This window comes from Schistocerca americana, chromosome 3 (assembly GCF_021461395.2).
Source record: "Schistocerca americana isolate TAMUIC-IGC-003095 chromosome 3, iqSchAmer2.1, whole genome shotgun sequence".
NCBI lineage: Eukaryota > Metazoa > Arthropoda > Insecta > Orthoptera > Acrididae > Schistocerca > Schistocerca americana.
Window position 1 is genome coordinate 316,165,886 of NC_060121.1, and position 23,073 is coordinate 316,188,958.

Here is a 23,073-nt window from a genome sequence, read left to right on the forward strand (position 1 = left end):
TACTTTGAACTGCCTTTAGATAATGAAATGAAACAGTTTTTAGTGATTAACATTCTGTCTGGCATGTATCATTACAACAGATTGCCATTTGGCATCACAAGCACTATATTAATTATTTATGGTCGAGATGGCATAAGAAGATCCCTGACAGCTCACAGCACTGTTGCCAACTTCAACTGCGAAGCTCTGATGGCCACAGATGAAAACAGTGCCCGTCTACACAGCTGCGACAAGACTAACGCACTGCCATAGAGACATTTACAAAATCACGTTATCTTATTGGTTGAGGCAGGCCCATAAAGCTGATACACTCAGCTCATTGTAACTGTCAGTGGACAACTTAGACCGACTCAACTACAGATGACTTATTAGTTACTGGGATCCTTCAGAGCACCACCTTTGCAACCTACAATGTTGCTAGAGCGACTCAGAGACCATGGTCCACAGTCTTAACTCACCAAATGTAGTTTCTTTAAGCTGAATGTCAGGTACTTGGCACATATATTAAGTACAGATCGGTCCACATGCACACAGGATCATGTAGATCTATCACTAATTTATCATCTCCTAAGAGCCTCAAAGAAAAACGGTCATTCCACAGCAAAACAAATTATTATGTGAAGTTTATTCACAGTGTGGGCCATATTTCCCACCTAAATCAGATAAAAAAGTGTTCAATTTGGGTGGAAAGAGGTGTGCCAGGAGGCTTTGTTCGAATTTAAAAAGTGCCACAGGTGGGCCCCTTGTTTAGCAACGTTCTATCTCAGCAAATGTTTAATGTTTACCACTGATATGTCAGATTGTGGCACGTTGTGCCGCAAATAGGCTGATGGCATGGAACAGTCCAGTGCAGTTGTGTCTAAAACTCTGTATGTGGCACGGAGGAATTATTCAGAAATTGAGAAAGGAATTCTGGCTATCATAAATTGCATCAGGAAGTTTCATGTGTATCTCATGCTATTACACTTCACTTATCACAAACCCCTCATTCCGCTGTTCAGTCTACATTCAGAACTTCCTGATAAAGTGGCACAGCAGCTGCAGTGGTTGGTGTTGTCATGAAGTAATTTACCAATGAGGTCCATAATCAACCCATCATGCAGCTCTCCAACACTAACACACAATCCTGCAAGCTGTGATATCAGGTGCCATATTTGATAGGCATGAAGCACTGTGTTATGCCTTACACACAAATCAGTGACATACCCTTGACAAATTCCCAATTTATGGCATACAAAGCTGCAGCAGAGCAGTCTGTGATCTGCTGCTCTGCAGGATGATATCTGCTGTGAGGTGGTGTTGGCCGGAGCACCTGCCTAATGACACCAACCTGGGGCGCACCTGTTTTTCCTTATGGCACAGCCTTAATATAAATGAAGCTACAGATGATTCTGAATGCTGATTGGTAGTCGCTCCTATGCGCCACCCATGCCTGCTCAAGCTCCTTCACACTGTGCATAGGAGGATGACCAGAATGAAGACAACGGTGTGGCATCATATGTACTGGTAAGGAGTTGATGCCACCATTGAAGACATCATCTGGAACTGCCAGGCCTGCATCCACAACTTGTCAGCCATAGGGCAGCATTTCAACCCTTGGCTGCACCCTGACTGTACTCGGCAAAGAGTGCATATTGAAACTTCTGCAGATTAAAACTATGTGCCAGACCAAGACTCGAACTTGGGACTTTGCCTTTTGCTGGCAAGTGCTTTACCATCTGAGCTACCCAAGCATGACTCACGACGTGTCCTCACAGCCTTAATTCCACTAGAACCTTGTCTCCTATCTTCCAGACTTCACAGAAGCTCTCCTGCAGACTTCGCAGAACTAGCACTCCTGGAAGAAAGGAAACTGCAGAGACATGTCTTAGCCACAGCCTGGAGGATGTTTCCAGAATGAAATTTTCGCTCTGCAGTGGAGTGTGCACTGATATGATACTTCTTGGCAGATTAAAAGTGTCAAGTTTTGGCCTGGAACACACTTTAAAATGCCAGGAAGTTTCATACCAGTGCACACTCCAGAGTAAAAATTTCATTCTGGAAACATCCCCCAGTCTGTGGCTAAGCTATGTCTCTGCAGTATCCTTTCTTCCAGGAGTGCTAGTTCTGAAAAGTCTGCAGGAGAGCTTCTGTGAAATTTGGAAGGTAGGAGACGAGGTACTGGTGGAATTAAGGCTGTGAGGAAGGGTCGTGAGTTGTGTTTGGGTAGCTCAGATGGTAGAGCACTTGCCAGCGAAAGTCAAATTCCCGAGTTGGAGTCTCAGTCTGGCACACAGTTCTAATCTGTCAGGAAGTTTCATATCAGTGCACACTCCACTGCAGAGTGAAAATTTCATTCTGGAGTACATTTTGATTTTGCTGGACCATTCTGGGGACAAATGTGCTTGCTAGTTATCGATGCCTTCTCTAACTTTCCATATCTGGCACGAATGGCTACAACTACAACAGCAGCTGCTATTAGTGCCCCGGCCATGATATTTGCAACAGAGGGGTACCTTCCACCCTGGTTTCCAAGAACAGCCCTCAGCTCATGGCATCTGCATTTCAGAACTTTTGTCAGTGCATTGGCATTGGACAACCGATCACTGGCCCTTTCCACCCAGTGTCCAATACCGAAGTTGAATGGATGGTAACGACACTCAACACATAGATGTGCAAAAGAATGACAGGTGACTCCAGGGAAGTAGTCACTATCTTCCTCACCACCTACTGGTCCACCCCTTCCTGTAAATGGACATAGCCAGGCTGAAATTTGACCCTGTTTGATCTGCTATGCCCAACTCAGTGGGCTCAAAACCCACAAACACAGCTGAATTATTGCATGGGCTACTAGATCTTGGCTCTGACTTTTATGTAAAGCACTGGGTAGACTCTGTGCATTATCAATGGCAACAGGAGGTGGCAAATGTTTGAAGTCATGGCCAGCCAGAAGCAGGTAGTAAGATAACAGAATCGGCTCAGTCCACAATGTGATGTGTCGCTCCTTTCATAATCCCTGCCAACTGGGCATAACCTCCACACCTACTGCAGGAACAAGCCAGCCCACCAGCTTGTCTGTTACTGCTCATGTTAGGTATCAACAGGCAGTCAACAATCACCACTGATGAGAACTGACGGAGCTAGAACAACCTCCTTCCCTATTGTACTTCTGACTTCCACCCTCACCACTAGTGGCCCCTCTTCTCTCTTCGAAACTAAGCATTTTTGGACTGTGGTGTCTATGGGGGCCACACTATGGGTCTCATTGCACCATGTCTGGCACACACTGCCCTGGAGGCAGACTCAAACTACACCCCAGATTCTGTGAATCGGCTGGGTCTCTCACAGATGGCATTGTCTTCCAACCCAACTGATCACATGGAGGACCTACTATGGGAGGCTTTGATAGGGATTCCAGTGTCCCCCCTCTCCCCTTCCTCAGCAAAGCTGGCACAGGTAGAGCCTCCGGCCCTACATACGGGATAAAGGGCCAGGGGGTTTAGTATCCAACAGTGATTCGGACTCCTCACCCAGCCCAAGTATCAATAGAGAGAAAAAGTCAGAGATACTCAGGCTACATACTACAGCCACAGCTTGCGCCCATGTAAGGTGCCACAGCTGCAGCAAGCATATCACGATATCATGTGGTGCCCCCCCCCCCCCCCCCCACTTCCTCCTGCTGACAATTATATGCTGGTAACACTAGTCAACAGCCATTATGCATCTGGAATGTGATACATCAACTAGTATGTATTTTGGTGTGTAGAATCCAAATATACCATTCAAAATGTTCTGGCACATACCATTTTTGAGTTTTTAAAGGTTTTTTATTTTTTTTATTCAGGATTTCACATTTTGCTGTTCTTATGTTTAATTGTTTGTTTTGGATTTGCAGAGAAGAGCTAGAAGATCTACAAATTGTCAGTAAATGGTTGGTGTGGTAATCCACTGGTGTGAAAGAGACACTCAGTGAGAGTTCCTGTGACATATGGTGCAAACTTTTTGCATTTAAAACTTACACTAAGAAAAATGGCAACTAAACCTCGTTGCTGTCTAAACCACCCGACAACTATTTTTTATGAGTGTGGGAAATTCACTCCAAAAGCCCAAAGAAAGCCAATCACTGATTTCGTTAAGAAGGCATATGAATTGTGTTTTGATTGCCCTGTTGGTGATCAAGATAAAAATTTTGCACCTCATATTGCCTGCATAACCTGTACTACAACCTTAACCAAGTGGTTCAAAGGAAAATGCCGAACCACGCCATTCATTGTTCCGATGGTGTGGTGTGAGCCTAATGACCATTATTCAGACTGTCTTACAAATATTTCGGGACATTCAAGCAGACTAGACATAAAACAAAGAATCCAAATGTATCTTCAGTGCATTTGACTGTGCCCCCTGATGAGGGGTTGCCTGTTCCTGTCTGTAACTTGAAAGCCATGGAACCAGACACCATGTCAAGTGAATCAAAAAGTATTGAACATATGGAAGAGTACTGATCTCAATATCATGACACTTCATCTCAGCTCTTTAATCAAAAGCAATTGAACAATTTGGTTCACGATCTAAAACTTTTGAAAAAGCAAGCTCAGCTCTTGGTGTCAAGACTGCAACAACAGAACCTTCTAGATCCAGGGACAAAAATTTCCTGTTTCAGATCAAGAGGTGCTTCCTTCGCTCAATATTTCGATATGCAGAATTCAATGTGTATATGTAGAGATGTCAATGGTCTAATGATGCATCTAGGTGAACAACATAATCCACAGGAGTGGCAACTATTTATTGAGTCCAGTAAAACCAGCTTGAAAGCAGTACTACTGCATAATGGCAATGCATTTCCATTGGTACCTTTAGCTTACACAGTAGACATGAAAGAACCTTATGAAACCATGCTGCTAGAGGCAATCAAATATAAGGATCATGAATGGCAGCTTTGCTGTGATTTAAAAGTTGCACTCCTTACAGGTTTACAGGCTGGATTCACGAAATACTGCTGCTTTTTGTGTCTTTGGGATAGCCATGACACCAAGAACCACTACACGTCTGCAGTCTCAGATAACTGAACCAGAATGTTTCTGTTCTTGATTTCCTGCTTTCTCTTTTCCAGATGTAGTGCAATATACCATGTCAGTGAAGGGAAACAGTTGGGAAGGAAGTTGTGTTCATGTGTTTATATTTCCCAAAGCTATAATATAACAAAGCATTATGTTCTAGAACTGTTTATAAGTACTGCTTGTGCATGATGTAAGCTAATTGCAGGCTTTATATATGCGCTGTTTTATCAATGGTTTCCTTATGGGGACTTGTATGCAAACAACTGTCGAAAAATTGATTTTTTAATTTTTTTCTTAAAAATTCTCTGTAGTTTCATGAACGGCGGAAAGTTTACTTCCAGGAAAATGGACCACGGAAGGTACCAAAATTAGAGGTATTTAAAAATGGATGCACGCACCATGACATCCCCATAGCACACAGTCAGCTCTGTTATTTTTATGACTTTTTAGCCCCTTAAGTTGGCTAACCTGAAAAGCTTTACAGTTGCTTATGTTTTATTTATACAGAGAGTTTAGTTTGCTGCTATTTTGGTGAGAATACTTATGTTTACAGTGAAGTAATTGCGTGGTGAGTCTCTTATTGTGTGCAAGAGTTTCTTATTTCCCTTGAAATCAATGGGAAGAATTAAGAAGTTAAGCGTTAAATAACATAAATTTTATGGAAACTGGTTCACCAAATGGATTAACTCTGCTACAACATGATTCAACACCTAAATCAGCTTCAACTGCTCCAAGTACTTTGAAGCTAAAACTAAAATATTTTGACAATGGGACTGACAGTATTAATGCTGGTAATATAGAGAAGCCAACTATCGATACAGGTTGCGTTATTGTTTAACTCTCTGCTGTAGCTGAACTAATAAATAAATGTTTGCAATGTGAGGAATAGTTGAGAAGATACGCTATGTGATCAAAAGTATCCTGAGACCCTCAAAAACATACGTTTTTCATATTAGGTGCATTGTGCTGCCACCTATTACCAGGTACTCCATACCAATGACTCAGTAGTCATTAGTCATTGTGAGAGAGCAGAATGGGGCGTTCTGAGGAACTCACGGACTTTGAACATGGTCAGATGATTGTGTGTCACTTGTATACGAGATTTACACACTCCTAAACATCCCTAGGTTCACTGTTTCCGATGTGATAGTGAACTGGAAAAGTGAAGGGACATGTACAGCACAAAGGCATACAGGCCGACCTCATTTGTCGACTGACAGAGACTGCCAGCAGTTGAAGACAGTTGTAATGAGTAGTACAAAAACATCTACAAAAACCATCACACAGGAATTCCAAACTGCATCAAGGATCCACAGCAAGTACTATGACAGTTAAGCGGGAGGAGAGAAAACTTGGATTTCATGATGAGCGGCTGCTCATAAACCACACATCATGCTGGTAAATGCCAAACGACGTCTCGCTTGGTGTAAGGAGAGTAAACATTGGATGATTGAACAGTGAAAAAACGTTGTGTGGAGTGACGAGCCATGGTACACAATGTGGCGACCTGATGGCAGGTTGTGTATGTACGGCAAATGCCCGGTGAACGCCATTTGCCAGCATGTGTAGTGCCAACAGTAAAATTCGGAGGCAGTGGTGCTATGGTGTGATCATGTTTTTCATGGAGAGAACTTGCACCCCTTGTTGTTTTGCATGTCACTATCACAGCACAGGCCTACATTGATGATTTTTAACACCTTCTTGCTTCCCACTGTTGAAGAGCAATTTGGGGATGGCGATTGCATCTTTCAACATGATTGAGCACCTGTTCATAATGCACGGCCTCTGGTAGAGTGGTTATGTGACAATAACATCCCTGTAATGGACTGGCCTGCACAGAGTCCTGACCTGAATCCTATAGAACACGTTTGGGATGTTTTGGAGCACCAACTTTATGCCAGGCCTCACCGACCGACATCGATACTATCCTCAGTGCAGCACTCCATGAAGAATGGGCACCCATTCCACAAGAAACCTTTCAGCACCTGATTGAACATATGACTGTGAGAGAGGAAGCTGTCATCAAGGCTAAGGGTGGGCCAACACCATACTGAATTCCAGCATTACCAATGGAGGATGCCATGAACTTGTAAGTCATTTTCAGCCAGGTGTACGGATTCTTTTGATCACACAGTGTACGCGCTAGAAGAGGTTGTGCATCAAAATTAAGAATTGCTTGTAATTTTTGTGATTTAAGTGAATATGGTTATACTTGGGGCATAACTAAACAGGGTGTGTATAACACAAATACTAAGCTTGCTGATGCTATGAGGTGTGTAGGCAAAGGGTATACAAGTGCACAAGTTTTCTGTGCTCTTATGGACTTACCTTCCCCATCAAGGTTTGACAGGTACAATAAAATTATTCTACATACTTTGGAAGTAGCAAATTATAGTATGAACAATGCTGTTCAGGAAGTGTAGACATGAACGACAGCAGTACATGTATGTCTGCAGCCCCGGATGCATCTTGACAATGAAGAGGCCGTGGTTCCCTAAATGGTGTAGTGACAGCTACCTCCTTAGACAATGGTAAAGTCATTGATGTGGAATGTGTTAGCAAGTACTGTCATGGTTGTACTAGTGGAACTGAAAATCATAAATGTTTGATAAATTTTAGTGGTTATATTGGAGGGATGGAATCTGAAGGTGTTGTGAAGATATTTTACAGATCAGTGGAGAAATATGGTGTGATGTATACATCTTACCCATGAGATGGAGACTCAAAAGGGCACCAAAAAATTTGTGAATCCAAACCTTATCATGTCACAAAAACTGGATGTTTCGGACACATCCAGAAAAGGTTAGGTACAAGACTGAGGAACTTGAAGAGGCATTTGAATGGAAAGAAATTAGATGATGGTAAGTGCATTAGTGACATGGTCGCCTTACAGGCAAAGAAACAGAGAGGTTGTAGTATTATTATGAACAAACCACAAGACAAAATAAAAATGACCTTGAGGGAATGAAAAAGGCAGTATGGGGTCCTTCTTTCATAAATCCTCCACAGATGACAACCCATGTCATGCACTCCGCCCACCTGTCAGTGATTCATGGTGCTAGATACTGTTTTATGTTTCAATGGTGGCGCAGTGTCAAGGCTTAGTGTTATGGAAGTGAGGGAGTGCCTGATGAACTAAATATGTGTAGACCTCTAACAGCCACTGACCAAAGGAGACTCTTCGAAGTAGAAAATTCTGTGTTGGAAGCCACCAAACAAGCAAGAATAAGAAGAAATAGTGTGAAAAAGAGAAGCGAGGAAGAACAACACAGGAAATAAGATGAATATGGACCTGGGATGCATTAACGCCATGCAAGTTTAATAGAAAAAGCAAGTTTTAAGTTTAACTTGAATTTCCCAAAACTTAAAATTATTTTACATTCCGGTAAATTTTGACTAAAAACTATTAAAGATAAAGAACTAAAATTTTCTATACTGTCTTAAAACATTCTTAACTAAAAAGTAGACTACTCTTGTGACTTAACTTCAAAAATAAAATGCTTTTTTGAAGAAAAACACTGAACTCATTTTGAAAAATTTTTATAATCATACTTAAAAAATTTTTTGTACCACAATTTAGGACAGTGACATCTTTACAATAGCCTGCTTTAAAGATGATAGTGTAAAGAACTTACAGGAAAAAATAAACATTTTACTTTGTAGTTTTTTGAGTAATGCGTACCTATGATGTACATAAATAATTAGCATTTTACTTGCAACAAAAAAATATGATTAAGAAAAGTGTGAGAGCTAAAGCTGTGGTTCATACATAAAAATGTTCCCAAAAGATGTCAAAAGATGGTAAGCATTATACGGGCTGGTATTCACGGACCAGTCCTCTTAAGGCATTGGTCTCTTATTTGGGAGGAGCAGGGTTCAAATACCCATCTGTCCATCCTGCCTTGGATTTTCCATGGTTTCACCAACTTGCTAACATGGATGTTGGGCTAGTTTTTCTGAAAAGATGATGTCCAACTTCCTGCCCATCCTTGCCTAGTCTGATCCAAGTTTGTATATGTTTTATACAAGTATAAATTATTTCTGTAGTGCATCTATTACGTCCTGTGTGATTGTGTTGAATGGTCAAAGAACAAATAAATTAATTAATTAAATAAATGAGGTTTAATTTGTGATTTGATTTATTAGATATTCTATGGGAGTGAATGAAACACTGCCACAAACATAAAATCAGGTATTTTCCAGGCTGATCAACTCAACCACTAGAACATCTCAAGAAACTGTATTTTAAAAAACATGTAAACAGTTTGCCCCTTATATCTCATGGAAAAATAGCATTAGATAAATATTTACTGCGTAAAGAAAGCAAATCTTTTGATGAGTAGAAAATAAACAACATGATGCACTATAATGTTTTAAATATTTATTAGCTTTTCCTGTTAAAGAGAACATTTGAACTTTAATTCCTTTATAACAATATTTTTGATTTTTTCTTCTTTCCTCAAATTCTCTTCATGTGTTCAATGAGTTGTTTCTTTCATTGTTCTGTTCACTACATCCTGTGTTCTCCTTTTGTTGTGTGATTTCAGTTTCATGTTTGTTGATAGTTTTCCTAAACTTTTCTGTACCTCCCATGTCATCTGTCATCATGCTTAGTTGTCTGACATTATCTTAAACTTCTCTAATCACTTTATTCTTTCCTTGCATCGACATGTGAAATCAAGAATTTTTCTTGTGATTCTCTCTGCATTCTTCCTGCAAATGACCTGTGGAATTTGATTCATCCTGAATTTGTCCATGATGCTGATTGTGACTTTGTACATGTCTGACATTGGTCTCTCCACCCAAATTCCTTCTCTATTTTTAGATCCAAAAATTTTTGTAAGGCTTTTCCATTCCAGTTTCTTTGATTTTTGTCTGTCAACCAATATGTGCTTTTTCTTATACGTATAGTGCTTCCAGAAATATGACTGTGATCTAATGCCTCAAATGTGCATTGATATGGATCTTTTCCTGTAGTGGTTTCACATAAGCATGTATTTTCTTTGGAGTTTTTTGATTCTTTCTTAATTGATCTCTAAGTTAAATCAGAATAGCTGAATAATTTTTACTTAAATATCTGATATGAGGAACTAGTATGGTTTTCCCATTGGTTGTTACTATAGGGAGACTGGTCCTGTGGCTATCTCTCAGTTTACATGTTTTTTCATATGAAATTTGCAAACTAGGCTTTTAAGACAACCCTGAGTAGGTTTTTTACTTGTTCTCTGTTGCCCTAAAGGAAGGCAACAACACCAGAAAACACCAGGCATTTCATGTTGACACTGTTATCTTCTTTATGCCAATTTGCATTGTTTTAGCTTCTTTTTTTCCTTTTCTCAGATAATTGTTTTCCAGGTATGATGTTAAAGAGTAACAGTGACGCTACCACACTCTGGTTTTGATCTCCAATGCATCAGAAACTTCACTCTAAATTCCAATTTGGGTGTTTTGTAATAGAATAATCACAATATTAATTAGGATAGATTGCTACTCACCACATAGACAAAATATTGAGTGGCAGACAGGCACATTTAAAAGTAGACTGACTGATTGTGTTAAGCTATCATGCAGCGTCCTTTGTCAGGTATAGAAAAAACTACTGAACTCACAAAAACATGGCTACTGTCATATGCAGGCTCTGGGGCCCAAACTGTAGTGAAATGCGATCTCAGCTGAGCTGGGTAGTGAGAATATAGAAGAGGTGCTGCCTATGGGGCTGTGCAGGGATGTTGTGGGATCAAAGTGGTGAGTTGTTAGGTGCAGCATGAGGAGGCTGTGCTTGAGGAAAAAGGAGAGAGAATAGGAGCAGAGGAGGGTAAAGGACTATACAGTTGCATTAGTTGGAATAGGAGGCATATGTGAGGCATAAGTGGGAGCAAGGAAGGGGGCAGAGACAGATGGGGATAAGGACTAGTGAAGGTTGAAACCAGGGAAGATTGCTGGAACAAAGGATATATTATAGGGAGAGTTTCCACTTGCACAATTCAGAAAAGCTGATGGTGGGAAAAATCAACATGACATGTGCAGTAAAGTATTTGTTAAAGTCCAACACACCATGTTGCTTGGCATTGTTGGTAACTGGGTGGTCTGGCTTTCTCCTGGGCACAGCTTGGTGATGGCTATTTATGTGGGTGAACAGCTTGTTGGTGGTCATTCTGACAGAATTTTACACAGTGGTTGCAGCTAAGCTGGTAGACCTCACTATTGTTTTCACATGTGTGTGAGCCTTCGATGGGGCAGAAAATGTCTGTAACAAGACTGGAGGTGATGAGTCTTCCTCCAACATATCCTTTGTTCCTGTGACCCACTTGGCTTCAAACTGCTAGTCTCCCTGTCCTCTGCCTGGCTCTGTTCCCCTGCTCTGCTCCCTTTTCAGCCTCATACACACTTTAAATCTCCTCCTTCCATACCTAGCACACCTCCAGAGTCCTTTCCCCATCTCTGCTTATTTCACCCAATGCTGCACCTAGCAGTCCACCATCTTTCCTCTGCAATGTCCCTGCACGCTCCCACTGGCAGCACTACAGCATCTACACTTATCTCTTCCCTGCTACTCCTCAGCCTCCCCACTACACAGCTCTTCTGCATCCCCACTGCCCACACATAGCTTCATACTATCAAACAGTCTAGTTTTAAATGTGACTGTTTGCTGCACAATGCCTCCTCTAAATGTGCTAAGTAGTAATCTACATCTACATCTATACTCTTTAAACCACCATGAGGTCATTGAAGAGGGAACGTCCCATTGTATCAGTTATTAAAGTTTCTTCCTGTTCCATATGTGTATGGGGTGCTGGAAGAATGATTGTTTGAATGCCTCTGTGCATGCAGTAATTATTCTAATCTTATTCTCATGATCCCTATATGAGTGATACATAGAGGATTGTAGTATATCCCTAGAGTAATCATTTAAAGCCAGTTCCTGAAATTTTGTTAATCAACTTTCTCAAGATAGTTTATGTCTGTCAGCAACATCTGCCAATTCAGTTCCTTTAGTATATCTGTGACACTTTCCCAGAAAATAAACAAATCTATGAATATTCATGCTACCCTTCTCTGTATATGCTCAATATCCCCTGTTAGTCCTATCTGGTACGGGTACCACACACTTGAGCAATATTCTAGGATGGCTCACACAATTGATTTGTAATCAATCTCTTTTGTAGACTGATTGCCCTTCCCCCATGTTCTACCAATAAACTGAAGTCTACCACCTGCTTTATGCACAACTAAACCTAAGTGATCATTCCATTTCATATTCCTACAAAGTGTATTTGTAAGAGCTGACCAATTCCAACAGTGACTCATTGAAATCATAGTACACAATTTTACATTTCTGAACATTTAGAGCAGGTTGTCAATCTCTTCATCACATTGAAATCTTATCAAGATCTGATTAAATATTTATGCTGCTTCTCTCACATAGTACTTCATTATAGGTAACTGCATCATTTGAAAAAGCCTGATTATACCATTAACATTGTCTGCAAGGTCATTAATATACAACATGAACAGCAAGGATCCCAACACACTTCCCTGGAGTGCAACCAAAGTTATTTCTACATCTGATGATGATTCTCCATCCAATATAACAAGCTGTGTCCTCTCTACTAAAAAGTCCTCAATCCAGTCACAGATTTCACTTGATACCCCATCTGATCATACTTTTGACAATAAGCATAGGTGCAGTACTGAGTCAAATGCTTTTTGGAAATCAAGAAACACTGCAACTACCTAGTTGACTTGATCCAAAGCTTTGAGAGTGTCATGTGAGAAAAGTGCGAGTTGGATTTCACATGTCGATGTTTTCTAAATCCGTGCTGGTTGGTACTGAGGGGGTCATTCTGTTCAAGGTGCCTCATTATTTTTGAGCTCAGAATATATTCTAAGATTCTACATGAAATTTATGTCAAGGATATTGGACAGTAGTTTTGTGGATCACTTCTACTACCCTTCTTGCACATGGGTGTGACCTGTAACTTTTTCCAAGAACTAGGCACAGTTTTTTATTTGAGGGATCTACAATAGATTATAGTTAGAAGAGGGACTAACTCAGCTGCAGATTCAGTGTAGAATCTGCTAGGGATTTCATTGGGGCCTGGGGCTTTGTTCAATTTTAACGATTTCAGCTGTTTCTCAACACCACTGACACTGATACTTATCTCATTGATCTTTTCCGTAATACGAGAATTAAATTGGGGAAATTCTCCTGGATTTTCCTTTGTAAAGGAGCATTTGAAAGTGGAGTTAGGCTCTTAAACATATCGTAACTCATATTATTACTTTAAAGAGATTGAGTTAAGACAGCATTGCCCAAATGACAGCTTTTCACCTTTCTGCCAATGTGAAAGACTTCTAGTGTGCTGAACAGCATCTGTCCAACTATGGAGTCATATGCCTTCTTGAAGTGCATAAAGGTGACTACTGTATTATGCCTTCTTGAAGTCCATAAAGGTGACTACCATATTTTCGGTGTTTTTCATTTGAAAAATCATCTTACAGATTCCAAATCTAGGAGTGTCTCTTGCAACAACTTACTACACTCTCCTATCTGTAAGTCCATTTGCTTTTGTTTTTTAGTCTCTTACAAAGGCTTTTGAGAGAATTTGTGAGTGCCCTGTAGGACAGATATTCATTTGTAATTCTTCCAGTTTATTTTGCCTCTCTTCTAGAGAAATGTATAGATGATGTACTCTCACATTCACAAGGGGTTGTTTCAGTTTACTTTATTTCTGCTATGATTATTTTCTAATTATTATTTTTAACACTCACCCCCCCCCCCCCCCCCACTCTCTCTCTCTCTCTCTCTCTCTCTCTCTCTCTCTCTCTCACACACACACACACACACACACACACACACACACACACATATACAAATGCAGGCAGTAGTAGCTGGATACGGAGCCTAAGTAAACCCTACAAAACGTAATCTAAGTTAGTGGCAAGGGGAATTATGAAGCAACTGAAATGAGCAACTGACTTGGATATAGGGTGGGAACAAAGGCACAGAGCTAGAAAATGAGATGCTATAGCTGAAGGGCAGGGATAGTGGATATTGGTACCAGCAGTATTACAAGACTTAAGATAACACTGAAGGGAAGTTTCCCTCTCCACAACTAAAAAAGGCTGGTTACATGGGATGGGAGGCACAGTGGTTTAACTAGAAGGCATAAGTTCTAAAGCAGCCATTGTCTGAAGCAGCCATTGAAGTTGGTCATTTTGGAGAAGATGACATACTGTCCTAGGAGAAGTTAGTCATAGTTATAATGTATTAACAATTTTAGTTGATGACACAATCACTTTCATCTATTCTGCTGTGAACAGATGAACATGACTGTGTCTGACAATGAATTAAAAATAAATTGATTGTGTTGTGCCAAGTAGTGTGCCCTGTAACTTGATGGCCAAACCAGTCAGAGAACTACAAAATTATGGACAGAAAGGCTGACCATAACTTACCTTCAGGTTGTAAAATTCTTAGTACTGTCAATACACATGTAAAAGAACAAAAAAAGTTAATTGCTAAGTAAACTGTCTTTTTCATACAATTAACTAGTAAGACAGGGCAAAATCTTCTTTCAATTAGTTAATTTAAGAATAGAATAAGTATTATGTAAACATGATTTAGAAACACTCCCATGAGTGGCCAGAAGGTAGCAATATTTTCACAGAAAAAGTCTCATATATTAAAACAGTTCACATTTACATATCATAGGGACTTATAATGAACATGATTCATGGAACATTGAAACAACTAATCTTGATATACAAAACTGAAGTCGTGTACAATTATCTTATGTGAACACTGTGTTAATCATTTGCAATGAGTGCTTTAACTAAATGGTGAAACTTCTCATCAAAAATAACCAAGGAACTTGAAATATGCTTCAGTTTGATAGTGAATAAATGTCCCCCCCCCCCCCCTGCAAACCTTCTGTATTGACAAAAATTGTTTCCTGTGATTTCAATGGTACCCAGTTTGTACCACAAAATGAACAAGACAATATTTGTAGAATGTCAGATGCATATAATAAATCACATCTTTTCTTTATGTTCTTTCCTCAGTCTTCTATAGGTTGCTAAGATCACAACACCACACAAAGAGGAGGCCACAAACAACACAAGCACTGACAGCTATGTAGCACAGCTTAATTTTAAGGTGATAAAACAGTGGGTTGCTAGAGAGTATATACAAAAATTCATTATTGTCGTATCAGCATGGCTTTGGGAACTCAGTATCTACAAACACAGCTGGTTCTGAATATGTGCGTGCTCTTCTAGATGCTACAGATAGAGGGGAAATGGATAGCAGAATATTTCTGGACCTACCTAAAATGTTTGACATTATTGATCACCGTAATTTGTTACCTTACTAAATAAGTTGAACAGGAAAGATGTTTAGAGGTATTCCAAATAATGTATTAGATGTAATCTGATACACTGTCAACAAAAAGATGTGTTTAAGCAAGACATATCCATTGGAAACATCATACAAATAACAATTTATTCATCAGAAATACACTATATAATACTGCAGAACTCAAGGATCCATCCTAAGTCCAAGCCTTTTTCTTTTGCACATAGAAGACCTTACTCACAATATCAATGGCAAAGAGAAACCTTTATCTGTTGATGAAGCACTTTTTGATTCCACAGTTAGAAAAACAACAATTCAGTTACTAGAAGAAAACATCATTGCTGAAGCTAACACAATATATGACTTCCTCTTGGGTGTGCTGCTGGGATGTCGTGTCTTCTTTGCACAATATTACAACAACTTAACTTGTCAATACAGAGGGAGGATGCTATCTGCATATAGAAACGAATGAGCTGTTTCCTTGACCAAGTCAGTTTGGTTGGTGCTTTACCATGATGACAAGTTATAATGGTTGGTACCTTACCATGATGACAAGTTATAATGATGAATTCGTGTGCCAAGAAGGCATGATATTCCAGCAAGCATACCTCTATGGAGATCCCATAACATTTTCATCACCAAAACATAAAAATTTACAAGCAAGCACAATGATGGGAAAGAAACTGAATTTGGTATCATAGCCAGATTCAGACAAAGATGAAGGCACCAGCTCTGCCATCTGGAGTTGTTCAGTTTCACAGTCACTCCATTAACAGTGCAGATGCCACATGAGTTGGCAAAACCTTCTGGCAGTGTAGGCTAGGAGAAAAGTGAGTGTGCATTTCTTGGCCAGTTGCATTATGCATCTGAAGTTATCCATTCGCCGACGTTACTACTGTGCCCATCGTGATGAGCTTGTTCTAGGTTATTCTCTTGGTTTGTCCACAAACTATTGATGATTACTTTGGCTTTACATTTGCTTTTCATTTCAGCTACCTTTGAACTGGTGTTTGGTATGCATTCATACACCCATTTCATTTTGGCGCTTACCATTTTCTCTGAAACTGTCTAGGTCACACCTCCCAACTGGGTAGCATGTTATTAACATGAACGGATAACAAACACTGAAATTACTGTAGTCATAAACTTTCATATATTCCACCAAATAGCTGAAACTACTATTTGTACTTTATTTAATGATTATTAATGACATATATGCAAATTAGAGGATCTTAATGTATAGACTTAAGACAAGACATATGTCTATAATTAATGTCTAATTTTACATGATCTTTTACTTGTCCTGTTTCAGTATAAAATGTTATAGGATCAAACACAAATTAACAATAAGTACCAATAACTTGTAGACATATGTATGTTATAGAGAAGCTACATAAGTCTTAAACTAATTGAAACAGAAAAAATATTAAGTTCTGGCAGTGCTTACAACAAATACCAATAGTGGAACTTACATGGATTACACAGTTTACTTAAACATTCATTTATAAGCAGAAAGTATCACATTACTGAGTAGAATTAGGATGAGTTACACTTCAAAAAGAAGAAAACATGTGACACAGCAAAATATTCATATGTTCAATCTCTAGTGCAACTACCTCAAAAATGTAAAACTGCAAAATGCCTCAGCTTTCCACATTGTGACTTTGTTTCTCAATTTACGTGATGAAGAACATTCCACAACAAACAGGCATTTATTTTTCCTATGTAATTTTTCTTAATTTTTTTACATTTGCTATTTTACCTGACAAGTTGGAATCTTCTGTTAAAATTTAGTAAAGTTAATTTATTGCCTTAATATTGTATTTTGTACAATTACTATCAATCATAACACAGGTCCACTAGTAATAACAAGTTCATTGCACAGTAAAGCATTCAGGTGAAGACAAATCATTATACAGGGTGCCCATAATTAAAGTTACAGTTTCAAAATGCTGTAGAAAGAGAATCACTGCTCAGAATGATGTCAAATTTGAGCAGCATATTACTGACGCAGGGGGAAACGTCATGGAGCAGAACAAATTTAACAAAAATCTTACCAAAAGATGGCGCTGTAAGCATCTTAAGATAAATGGAGTCAGCTACAAACAAATGATTAATTGCAATACAATGGCTACGGTTTGAGCTGCACATTACACCATACATACTGTTCAATGTGCATGACTGCGTAAGTCTGGCAGTCAACAATTATGGCACTGTAAGTTAGGCAAGCCCTTCTGCCATGGCAAGGTCCCGCAACATTGCATGAGAACCTTTTATTTCCCCCCAGACGTGAAAAGTCACATAACAAGCAAAATGACATTGGTTTTTAATTGTTCAGGGCCAAAAAATTGCATAAAAAACAAAAGACACATGCCATTGGTTTTTAGTTGTCATGGGACTGGCACAAGACATTTTCAGTATACTGTCTACTGTTTTCTGCCACAACTTCAGATCAAGAGACAGCATGTTCCACAACAGATCAGAGTGTCTCGGAGGTCACATTCAGAAAGTGCTGTGCAATGTGTGCCTTCAGTTCAGCTATGTTCATAATTGGAGCACTGAACATAACTTGGTGATGACCGTACCACCAGAAGTCAAACAGATTGAGATCAGGTGATCCGGATGGCCAGGCTGTAAGGAAATGATTGCTGATAAATCTAGCATTTCCAAAATGCCTTTGCAGCAGCCACTTCACTCGCTGTGCAATGTGCCACCTTGCATAAAAATGATCCTGCCCATATATCCACACTGTTGAAGAGTTGGAATGATATTTGTATACAAAAGACTGTATAGTATTTACCAGCGATCATACAGGTAACAAAACCCAAAAAAAATATGGCCCTATGAGAAACAATGCCATCAACACACACCACAGTGTCACTTTTGCAGAATGAAGTGGTACTGTTTGATGTGTGTATGGATTTCTGTTGCCCATATTCTGCAATACTGCATATGGACTTGTCCTTGGAGATGGAAATAGGCTTCATCTTTCCACAAAATGTTCCATGGCCATTCATTGTCCACTTCCATGCAAGCAGGAAATTCCAGAAGGAATATTTCTCTTGTTGACAGATCAGGAAACAACTCCAGAACATGGGTGATTTTGTATGGATAGCAATGCAGGATTTTTCATAGGATTTTATGCACCATGCTGGCAGGCATGTCCAACATTTGGGCAATTCTCCGATCACTGCACGTTTGCACACCACCACTCAATCTCCCCTGCAATGCTGTGGTCGCATCTTTGATAGATGTCTGATCAACTGCCTTCGTCCCTCTGCCACACTGCACTTCAAAGGACCTGTCTTTTTGAATTTTATAGTCATTTTCTCCAGATACTTAAAAGATATCAGACCTTTGCCTTTTTTCATACCCTTGAGTGTCCAGAACTCCTACAGGACTACTGCTGCACAGTCACTGTTCTTGCGAAGAACCTTCACCAGCAGCTCACAATCCTTCATGGAAACAGTCATGTTGGGTGTCTCAAATGCAAACTGAGGAACATCATTCTGAGCAGTGGCTGTCTTTCTACAGTGTTCTGAAACTGGAACTTTAATTGTGGACACATTGCAGTATTGTCATGTTATGTGTTTTTACAATGTTTAAAATTCTCTACAGCATAGTTACCTGCACTGCTTTTGGAATGACTCCTCAAAATTCACCCGTATTTCAGTTAATGATGTTCCTCGGAGGACACTTCTGTTGACTGGAAGAAGTTCTGCGACATGGTTATCAGACACTATACTTTGTTCTTCATGGGCAGTTACATTCTATGAATGGGGAAATTAAAGAAAAATTCAGCTAATCATTCTACTGATTTTGTACTTTAATTCAAATAAAATGTTCCATAAACGTTGCTATGATGGAAAGCCTTCAGGATTGCGAAATGAGTTAGAATCAGCAGGCAGAAGTCACCATTGTAGGTTACTAACACACACACACACACACACACACACACGCACACGCACACACAAGGAGAGAATGAAGAAAAGCAGATAAGAAATGCTACTTCAAATCAAGTGTTTATTTAATTTTACTGACTTCACAAATCACTCTTACCTGTCTAAATACATTAAAGAAGTGAGATGGACATCATTGGCCTAACCCAGTTTATTCATTTTACAAGGTGTACAACTTTGCCTCCGCTGTTTGCCAATAGGTGGTGACAATGGTAAATAGCGGTCGAAAGAAACAGATTGCAGATGTCCGGCAGTTAGCTTGGACCTTGGTCAACATAACCTCATTCAAACATTAGTCAATTTGTGTATGCATCATAAAGTTGTTCTTGATTTAAAATGTCAGTTTACGATCCTAATTCTCATCATTTGTAGGAGGTGTTACTGTTTTGTTTCAATATGAAGAAAACAGCAGCTGAGCCTCATCTAATGTTCTCAAGTACATATGGTAAGGACGCTATTAGTGACGTAACATGTTTGGAGTGGTTTCAACAATTCAAGAACAGTGATTTTAATGCTGTACACTGGCATACTGGTGCAAGAGAGAATGTTTTCGAAGATGCAGAATTGGAGACATTGCTGAGTGAAGACTCGCGTCAAACTGAAGAAGAATTGACACAATTAGTGGGAGTGACACAGCAAGCCATTTCAAAATGTCTCAAGGATATGGGAATGATTCAGAAAGAAGGGACTAGGGTCCTGTGTGTGCTGAAACCAAGAGACGTTGAACGGCATTTGTGTGTTTGTGAACAGTTGCTTCAGAGGCAAAAACGGAAGGGATTTCTGCATCGCATTTTGACCAGGAATGAAAAATGGGTTCATTATGATACCCTAAATGCAAAAAATCATGTGTATATCCCGACCATGCTGCCACGTTGACGGCCAAACCGAATATTCACGTCTCCAAGATTATGCTCTGCATTTGGTGGGACCAGCTTGGCGTCATGTACTATGAGCTGTTAAAACCAAGTGAAACAATCACAGGTGCTTGTTATCGAACACAATTAATGCATCTTAGCAGAGCATAAGAGACAAACAGCCGCAATACAGCAAGAGGCCCGATAAAGTGATTTTGCAGCATGACAAAACTCGACCCCACATTGCAAAAGAGGTCAAAACGTACTTGTAAATGTTAAAATGGGAAGTCCTACCACACCCGTCGTATTCTCCAGACATTGCTCCCTCTGAATATCAGCTGTTTAGATCAATGGTGCATGGCCTGGTGGACCAACACTTCCAATCTCATGAAGGAGTCACAAATTGGATCGATTTGTGGATCGCTTCAAAAGATGAACAATTTTTTCGATGCAGGATTCGTACACTGCCCAAAAGATGGGAGAAAGTAGTGGCTAGCAATGGAAAATACTCTGAATGATACATGTGTAACCAATTTGTTTCATTAAAGCATCAAATGTCGGGGAAAAAACGGTGGAACCAAAGTTGCAAACCTTACATATGGGGAAAAAACGGTGGAACCAAAGTTGCACACCTTATATATGGAGTAATGTTCAAAATTATCTTTGCTTTGTTCTTGGAATTTCGAATTTTTGTGTGTAGTGGATATGGGTTTTGCTTGTTTTATGACACAAAGAAGAATTTTTGTAATATTGGTGGTAGTGTGACATTAAGTCTTGGGTAGAGCTAGTCCTCTACATTAAATCAAGCTCTATTCTCTAGTCACGAGAAATTCTGATCCTAGATGTTAGTCCTCCCCAAAACAAAGTTTTCTGGTCTTTCCAAACCACCACAGCTTACATTGCAATTGGTGTCGAATATTGTAACATGTTCTATAATTTAATAATCTAGATTCCAGGGCTCAAGATTCAGATTAACTGCATGACAAGCAGCAATGCTCTGTTATTACAGATGTAGATAACATCTGTTCTATGATAAATAGCAATGAGATCATGTAGATTTTAAGCTAGCATTACAATGTAAACATAGCTACTTCATTTAACTGAGTGGGACAGACACATTTTTATGCAAAGTAGCAAAATTCCTCCTAATGTCAGTGTGTTAAATTTAACATGAGCTAGCACAAACAGTTTAAAGCTGATTAATTTTTAATGCAGTACCTAATGGCTGATTCTCTTTCTTAAATTATAATTTGACTCATTTCACATTGCTGAAGATTCTGTTTCAAAACAAAATTTATGCCACATGATAAACAAAAATATTAATATTTTAAAATTATGGTACAGAATTACTGATCAATTCTTACCTTCAGGAAAAATGTCAGTACTGTTGAGAGACACAAATAAAAGTACATATGCTATCCTTGGTTTCAGAATTAATAGCATCTTTCTTGGGGAGGGCAGAAGGATGAAAATGGTTAAAAATGAAGGGCATCTCTCAGACACTTGGTATAAGGATGTGAAAACAACTATTTTTCCTCTGAGTTTCTGCTGGATGAGAGAGAATGCTGTCCAATAACAGAAGAAATTATCTTGGCAACTCCTTAGACATGAGATATTTTTAAACTTATCCAAGAAAGGAGGTGAACTGTAGCTACCACAGTGAAGACGAGAGTGATGAGGTCTGGCCTCATGTTGCCCTATATCTCACTCAATGATGAGGCTCTGTCCAGGACATGTAGCTTTTCAGAGGGTGTAGTAGTGGCATCACAAGGGCAGTGAAATAATCATCAATGCCTGTGATGAAACTTCCTGGCAGATGAAAACTGTGTGCCAGGATAAGATTTGAACTCATGGGCAAGTGCTCTATCAGTAGACTACTTGCCTGTGAAAGGCAAAGGCCCTGAGTTTGAGTCTCGGTTTGGCACACAGTTTCAACCAGCCAGGGTGTTCCATCACATGCATTGATGATTCTCTCACTGCCTTCACGATGTTATCACTACACCCTCTGAAAAGTTGTATGTCCTGGGCAGGGCCTCAAACAATGAGCAAGATATAAGGCAACACGAGGCCACTTTCCATCACTCTCATCTTTTTCACTGTGCTGGTTACAGTTCATCTCCTTCCTTGGATGCTAATCCAACTTGAACGGACTTGGATTCTGCACTCTTTGGGATACAACAGATCTGGCATTATTTGCAGACTCTGGTGAGATCTTTCTTTGGATTATGGTTCACAGTGCTACAGGTAATCACACTGACTATGGATATGTACTGCAATTGTGTTTATACCATGTGTTCAATCTGCTAATATATTTAAATGTGACATCTCTCAATAATTTTTTCTCATCACCATAAGCCACAATTATGCAATCTGAAATGCATATATGTCTGCTATGCTGCTGTTCGAACCAGGAATAAATGACTTCATCTGTTCTTGAGACAGATGGAATCTTCAAACTTTATTTTTTCATTTAGATTGGATGTAGATTATTCTAGATATTTATTCTGTTTTTTCATTCCCTTTTTCTCTCTTTTCCACCAACCACCAATATTTTGAGCACAAGCACAATACTTGCTAGCAACCGAATACAATTTCTCATAATTGTCAGTGCATTTTGTTGCCTTTACTTTCTTCTGAAGCAAAATCACAAAGTATTTGTATTTTAACTTTGTGGTTTTCTTGAACTTAATGTCAGGTAGGGCACTGTTTGATGTTGGTGTTTTGTAAATACATACATCAACAATCACCATTGTGAAAAGACAGCAACTAGTAGCACTGTTAAGGCAACAGAAGAGTATTTTTTTTTAAAGTAGTTGTCATTAAGGGCTTCCTTGTACAACTGAACTCGAATTACAATTACACTGAAT

The 23,073-nt window shown here is 39.4% G+C and overlaps 1 protein-coding gene across 1 annotated transcript in view; it reads right to left on the reverse strand.

The window, feature by feature from the left end:
* LOC124606051 overlaps positions 1–23,073 on the reverse strand; it is a 285,569-nt gene that overhangs the window by 188,518 nt on the left and 73,978 nt on the right. The window contains exon 4 of the mRNA XM_047138011.1: positions 19,021–19,163. Within this exon, the coding sequence (XP_046993967.1) occupies positions 19,021–19,163 (143 nt within the window). The remainder of the gene's footprint in view (positions 1–19,020; positions 19,164–23,073) is intronic.